The sequence below is a fragment of the Myotis nattereri genome (assembly GCF_964212035.1).
Source record: "Myotis nattereri genome assembly, chromosome: 12".
Taxonomy (NCBI): domain Eukaryota; kingdom Metazoa; phylum Chordata; class Mammalia; order Chiroptera; family Vespertilionidae; genus Myotis; species Myotis nattereri.
Window position 1 is genome coordinate 38,105,064 of NC_138087.1, and position 7,802 is coordinate 38,112,865.

Sequence of the window (7,802 nt, forward strand, 5' to 3'; positions counted from 1 at the left end):
GAAACAGGAGGCAAGCAAAATGCAACTCAAGACAGATTGCAGAATGTGGCAAACACCACAGGAGAGGCACATACCAGTCCTACATTCAGAGCCAGAAATGCCTTCAAGTGTAAGAATCACCAGAGGTGGTACTGGATCAGAGCCTTGAATATTAGATGGACTAGGACTTGGACAGGTAAGGATGAAGGGGCAGAGCAAGGGAAGCAGGTGGGCAGGAAAGTCAGGCTGCTGGTGACACCCTTCAGAGCCTGGGGTGGAGGGGAGGGAGCATGTGGAGAAGTAAGGGGAAGAGGGGGAAAGGGCTGGAAGCTGGTGTTGAAGCCCCTGGAGAAGGGAGAGGCCAGAGGTGGAGAGAAAGCAAGAGGAAGGTGGGATTCCAGGCAGGAAAGGAGGAGATGGAAGCAGGAAGGAGGAGACAGAAGGGACCTAACATACTTCAGGCACTCCTGCCCGGCCAGTGTGGTTCAGTGGTTGAGCATCCACCCAGGAACCAGAATTTGCTAGTTGGATTCCCAGTCAGGGTCCATGCCTGGGTTGTGGGCTCCCTCCCCAGTGCGGGGCGTGCAGGAGGCAGCCAACCAATGATTCTCTCTCATCATTGATGTTTCTCTCCCTCCCTCCCTCTTCCTTCCTCTCTGAAATCAATAAAAACATATTTTAAAAAAAGAAACTCCTCATAGCCCCTCTTGAATTTATCTTCTTTTAAATAACATTATTAAAGATAGAAAAAAGAGGTGTAAAGAAAATAAATTGCATTTTGGCTGACCACATGTAACAAAAAAAGAGACTTTCTGTTGAAATTGACTCTTGGTGATAATGAAATGAGAAAGCACCTGTACCTCAGAGTCCCAAAGACAAGCCAAAGTTGAAATCAAAATGGTAAACTGGTTTGCTTTGGATTTTTTTAAAATGGTAAACTGGAAGCACAACTACAATTTATATATTGTTTTAGGAAAATTGTAGTCCAAATTCAGAAAGCTGATTAATTTGGAAGTAATTTTACTCATTATAAAAGGAGTTTTCAACTTACAAAAGAATCCTTAAATAATTAAGATTAAGTAATTATGCTTAAATCTTGGACTTTCTATTATTAACCAAGAAATTTTAAAACAGAATATTAAAGATCTGATCATAAATAATAAAAAATACCCACAAACCTGTGCAGTATGCCTATGCCTATACCTTGATTTACACAAATCCCATTCATGCACAAAACATACAAAATAAATATTCCATAAACTAAAGACACTTTTACAAAGACCTCCCAAGGGTTCTTAGGAAATGTTATTTAAACAGGGAAGGTGAGGCAACTGACTTAAAAAACAAACATGCAATTAATCAGAGTCATATCTAAGATCAATTTCAAATTATTTTAGGACTAAAAAAAAAAAAAAAAAAAAGCTGTTACATGGATTTGAAAGGTTTCATCACAACACCAGCCTTCTGATGGGGAAAACACCCAAGTTTCACATTTTCATAAAAGTAATCCTGAGTTGCTTTTGCTTTTAACATAACAAACAGCCCTCTCCCAAGTTAGTGCCCCTACAATAAAGCTTGTTCAAAATGAATATTTTTATTATATTTTTAGGAAAATTCCCCTCCCAAGCATACTCTCCACACTATTTAAGTCAAAGACTACGTGTTCAGAATATTTTTCTGCCTACAAACACAATCTAAATGTTCCTAAGGTGTGTTTTTTTCCCAAGGAGCTCATTGTGATGCATTTGAACGCGACACTCAGCTTACTCATTTCATCCACTATAGATTAAGCTAAAAATCTAGAGAGAAACCAAGAAAAAACAACCTGCATTTCCATGACTGCACTCAGAATCTATGAAGCCAAAATAGATCTATTTTAAAAATCATTTTTTTAAAAAAAGGATATACATAAAAGTATAACCTTTACGCATTTTGCAGTCCTGTTCAACGCGCTCAACTAAATCATTTTTAATGGAGGATATTTACACATTCCTCCCCAAAAGTAGCACATCGTTAGTAAATATCTTGGGTATCTTTTCTTTTAAAATAACCTGTCTTAAAAGATAAAAAGTTTTTAGCTGGGAAGAAAAAGTTTTTATTGTCTTCTAAAAATCCTTTTAGGATACCGAAGACATTAACTATTTCCATTACGAAGTTAAATTACTGTCGTGCTTTTGCCGTTTTAAAAGAAAATAAACTACGAACGACAGACAAAACTTTAACCCCTAGCGTTTCCTCCGCCGCGCATATTTCTAAAGGAATTCTGGAGTGCGTTTGAAAAGGAAACACAAAGCAATTCGTAGTTGAGTAAGTTGGGTCGGGACGGCGCACGGGAAGCCGCGGTAAAGGTGCCGGACGCGGCGCCCAAAATGGCTGAGACGCCGCCGGCCACGCGGGGCGAAGCCGTAAGGGCGCCAAGAGCGCAGGAGGGCCACGCCGGCAGCGTCCGTTACAGCGAAGTTTCCAGAAAAAGAGCTGCCCGACGGGAAATCCGGAGCAGCGGGCAGCTCTCGGTTTCGCCCAGACGGGGAGCCCAGGCCGGCACCCTCCGAATGTAAGCGCAACTCTCCGCTGGAGGGCGGAATCAAGGCCCCCCGGGGCCCCCCAAAGCGCGCACCCTGCCACTCTGCTGGGGGCGCAGATCCCAGGGACCTTCCCCAGCCCGGCGAACCCCGCAATTCTCTGCTGGAGGCTGGGTCAGGGATCCCGGGAGCTCACGAGCGAACCCAACTTTGGTATAAAAGCGGGATCAGAGATTCTAGGGACACCCGAGGGGCGAAACCCGCAATTCTCTGCTGGAGGGCTGGGATCCCCGCCAGGGATCGCGGGGTGCCCAAGCCAAGCGAACTCCGCAGCTCCCCGCTCTGCCGGCGGGATCGGAGACGCGTCCCTCCGACCAGGGCGTCGGCGCGCGGCTGGGAGCCCGGGCCGAGCGCGCCGCAGCGGCCGGCGAGCACCGCCGCCTCCTTCCCGCACCCGGCCCCGCGCGGCGCCGGCCAGGCCGGAGGGACTTTATCCAAAAAAGTTTGGGGCTCAGCCCCGGTTCCCTGGGCGCCCGCACTCACCTGCGCGGCCATCACGCGCTGCCTCTCGGCGATCAGGTTGCACTTCTTGCACTGGCAGTCCCGCCACATGCAGAAGCGCTTGTGGCCCTTGAGCGGCGACGCGTAGCCGTGGTTCCTGCATCGCGCGCACTTGGGCAGCCGCGGAGACTTTTTGCTCCCGGCACCCGTGCCGGTCGCCCCCGAGCCGCCGCCGCCGCCGCCGCTGCCTCCGGCGCCGGAGGTTCCCAGCAGCGCCCCGGCCCCTTTGCCGAAGCCCCCGGCCTTGCCCTGCGGCGGTGCCCCGGAGGCGTGCGGGGGCTCCGACGGGGCCGAGGGCTTGCTGAATGCGTCGTCGTTGGGCATGGTGCTCCAAAGAGAAGCGCAGATAGTCTCAGGGCGCCTCTCTGGTCCGAAGACCGCTACAAGGGAAGCGCCCAGCCGACGGCTGGGTTTCCGAGAGCGCGCAGGAGGCGTGTGCACTGCAGCGGGTGGCGCGGCGAGAGCTCCGCAGCCTGTCCTCGCAATGCCCAGAGTAGTAGGGGGTTGCGCCCTTTTATATTTTCTTTTGGCGCGCGCGGCGCAGAACTTTTGGATACTTTTCAGAATGTTCCCGGGCTGTCTGGGCGGGAGTGGGCACGGCCACGCCCCCCACCCCCCGACTCTGAGAGCTGTGCTCCTGCTGCTAGAGAGCTTGCACAGTCGGCAAACACCAAAGGTATTGCTGCAGGGCTGCTGCACGGAGGAGCTGGGCTCCCCAGGTTGGGAACAAAGTTGTGTATCCTAGTCGTGCAAGCTGCGTGGAGGAGGTGCAGACTACTCCGTGGGGTCTTGTTGTTCCCTTCCCCCAACGACACCATTCTGCAAGTGCTGGAGGGCAGACTTTGGCAGAAGCCAACTGGGAAAGTGGTTTCTTTCTCCCTTAAGAGAATTTAGTATGAGGTTGAAAAAAAAAAAAAAGTCTCTGCACTTAAACCCGCAAATAAGACCCCCAGTGTGTGGGCTTCAAGCGCACCAAAAATTGGACCTTTCTCTTCTCCAGTTCCTATTTCCTGTGCTTGTTTGTTTGCTCACAAAATTTCAACCTGCTGGCATAACTTTCAAATGTATAGTTCCAGCCTGTGTTGCTTCTCTCGCTAAGGTGCATATAGCTTCTTGCTTTTGAGGCAGCTTCACTTAGGATCTGCAGGCAGGCAAAACTCAGCCTTTAAAAAAACCTCATGCAGACATTTATCAAAATTCATTCCACACTTAAGATTTGTGCATTTTGCTGTACGTATATAATCACACCACCTCCAAAAAACCCTCCATCTTCTTACAGCCTTCGCCCCACCCCCACTCCACCTCACCCCACCCCCCCGCCCATGTTTGTATCTTCTTGTACTCGCACAGCCGTCCGTCCCTAAAAGCCTGGCGATCCTTTCTTCCTACACACCAGAAAAAGAGCTGCCCGTACCACGCTAGCCTTCCTCACGTCTGAATCTCTGCAGTAGCTTCCAGTATATTCCATGCACACAGCAGCTGTCCTCACTCCCCCCAGCAGTGACTCGGTATTGTTTTCCATGTGAAAAAAACCCAAAAGTTAAAGACCTAGGGTTAATGCTTAAAGGACGTCCTAGAATGATCTCCCTCTGCATTTCTCAGCCTCATATAGTTACCTACCAGTTTGGGGGGAGCTCTTTGTTGGCCCTTGTGTACCTCTTGGCCCAGGGCACTTCCCTGACCTTGCAATGGCCATGGTGCAGCCTGGGGGGTTGCCCTTACCTCTTTCCCCCATGCTCTTTGCTTTTCCCCAGTGTCAGCACTCAGGTTCCAAATTCTGGGCCCCAATTTTAGGGGGCCAGGTCTACAGAGGATCCTGGCCATCCCACTTCGGCTTCTCATCCAAATGGTTGTGTAGTGACCCTGTCTTTCAGCAGGTTAGCATTTTCCGCACTGAGCTCTGAAATCCTCTAACCTGCCTTTCCCATTCTTATTCTGAGGTCCCTCTTAGAGGCTCTTTTGCTCACTGGATTTTCTCCATTACTGTTCTCTGTCTAAAATGTAGTTCCTAAAAAAGGGTCTAGCTTTGCACAATACCTCATACCCTCCCCATCCAGCCAGTGAAACCCCTCTCTGGATAGAGGCCAGAGTGCAACCATTCATCTCATTCTGGACCTTGTTAAATGATAACCACTATTTTGTTCAGGAATATCCCTAAGTCTTCCATTAAAACCAACGTGCCAATTGCTGTTATCTACAATTTACTTTTCTTTTTCCATATTTACGTTTTAATACATTAGCTGGAGCTGAGTCATTCCCAAAGCTCAGTCAGTTTTAGAGAGTGAAGTAAATGCTGGACACAGTGGCTGTCAAATCTCCATTACAGGGGAACCATATTTCTTATGAGCATCCCATCCCTGGAATCTGGGATGGAGGAATTTAAGCCTACAGAAAATTTGGGACCAGGAATCTATGTGACCAAGGTATTAAAACATAAGATGTTATGATAAAGTTAATGACCTAACAAAGTTTTTATTCACAAAACACAACCACAGAGGAGGTACCAGACCTGAGATGATTCAAAATGGAATTAGGAACGCCCCAAGGATGAACAGCATGGTCCTGGATATTTGGAGCAGTCTGACCCTGTGGTCTCCTTTCCTTCCTCCCCTCTTTTTAGAAACCAAATGCATAAAGAATAATGAAGCAGATCTGTGTTTATTGAGGTAGAAAGATATCCAAGACATGCTGATAAGTGGTGGGTGGGGGCAGGACAATTCTAAAACATGGCAGGTTTAAGCAAGGACTTCTTAGATATGACACCAAAAGCCCAAGCGATAAAAGAAAAAAATTGATAGATTGACTTAATAAAAATTCAAAACCTTTGTGCTTCTAAAGAACTGAGATTGACTTAATGAAAATTCAAAACATTTCTGCCCCATAAAGAAAGTGGCTCAGTGGTTGAGCGTCGCATTTGAAGCAGGAGATCACGGTTCAGTTCCTGGTCAGGGCACATACCCAGGTTGCAGGCTCTATCCCCAGTGGGGGGTGGTGTGCAGGAGGCAGCGGATCAACAACTCTCTCTCATCATTGATGTTTCTATCTCTCTCCTCTCTCTGCCTCTCTGAAATCAATACAAATAGAATTTTTTTTAAAAAAAAGAAACTGAAAAGAACCCTGGCCAGTGTTGTTCAGTAATTAGAGAATTGGCCCGCACACCAAAGGGTTCTGAGTTCGAATCCCAGTCAAGGGCATACACCTGGGTTGTAGGTTTGATCACCAACCTGGTTGGGAACACCTAAAGAACTGTGGGAGTGTATAATAAAAAGGCAGCCCAATTGAAATTTGGGCAACATTTGGAATAGACATTTCATCAAAGAAAATATTAGGATGGCCTAGAAGCACATGAAAAGATGCTGGTTATTAGTCATTAGTGAAATACAAATCGAAACGAGATATCACTTCACAACCACTAGGATGGCTATAATAAAAAACATAGACAATAGCAAGTGATGGCTAGGATGCAGGGAAGCTAGAATTCTCACATGTTGCTGGTAGGAATGTAAATTGGCACAGCCATTTTGGAAACTTTACCATAGGACCCAACAATTCCACTCCTACATATCTACCCTAGAGAAATGAAAACATTATGTACACACAAACATTTCTACATGAATAACCATAGCGACACTGTTTATTTGAAACAATTTAAATGTCCAACAACAGTGGAATAAATAAGCAAAATGTGGCATATGCATCCAATGGAATATTATTCACTATCAAAAGAGGTAAACTAGTGGTATGTGCTACAGCAAGATGGAACCTTGAAAACACTGTGCTAAGTAAAAGCCAGGTTCAAAACACCACACATTGTAGCTTCCCATTGGCGTGAAATGTCCAGAATAGACAAATCAATACAGAGAGAAAGATGCCTTGTAGTTGCCAGGGGGTGGGAGTGGGAATGCAGAGTCAGAGCAAATGGGTATGAGAGATTTTCTTGGGGTGATACAATAGTCTCAAATGGGCTGTGGTAATGATTACAAACTCTGTACTATAAGTAAAATTTTTGAATGATTAAAACGAGAATGTCATGGTATATAAACTTTACCTCAACAGAGCTGTTTAAAATTTTGAATTAAGGACAAAAAAGAAATCTCATGATGTACAGTATGTTCCCATGTCTGAAATGGGAACTAATGTGTATTTGTATCTGCTTGAGTAGGCATTTGGTTCTCCGTAGGGTATAGGGTTACGGGTGACATTTTCCTCACGCTGTGTTTTTGCTTTTGCTTTTTCAGAACAGGCCTGTGTTCTTGCCCTCTGCCTTCTGTCTCTTCTGCCTTGGCTGCGTGGTAGGAACTGATGTCTGGGTTTGGGCCTCGCCTGCACAGCCTCAGCCCTGTGACCCAGCTCACCAGCAGTCTTAGCATTAGAATTTGGAACTCATGCTCATTTCACAGTAAATTATTACATGTTTTGCTTTCCAGTTACTATAGCTGTGTGGTCTTATATTTTGTTTATTATTTGAGTTTTAAAACACTTCGAAGGCATTACTTTCACCATCAGATAAAAAGAATACATAATTTTTTTGGTGAGGCAGTATAGCATCATAATTAAATAACCTTAGGCAAGTATCTTAACCTCTCTGACTCAGTTTGCTATTTTTATTGATTTCAGAGAGGAAGAGAGAGGACAGAGATAGAAACATCAATGATGAGAGAGAGTTGTTGATCCGCTGCCTCCTGCACACCACCCCCCACTGGGGATAGAGCCTGCAACCTGGGTAAATGTCCTGACCAG

The 7,802-nt window shown here is 46.4% G+C and overlaps 1 protein-coding gene across 1 annotated transcript in view; it reads right to left on the reverse strand.

The window, feature by feature from the left end:
- The window catches only part of DMRT1 (doublesex and mab-3 related transcription factor 1), a gene marked incomplete at both ends in the record, with an annotated part of 96,273 nt that extends 92,887 nt beyond the window's left edge, over positions 1–3,386 (reverse strand). Inside the window, one exon of the mRNA XM_081103132.1 lies at positions 3,045–3,386. Coding sequence (XP_080959258.1) covers positions 3,045–3,386 — 342 coding nt within the window. The remainder of the gene's footprint in view (positions 1–3,044) is intronic.
- Positions 3,387–7,802: the final 4,416 nt, after the last annotated feature.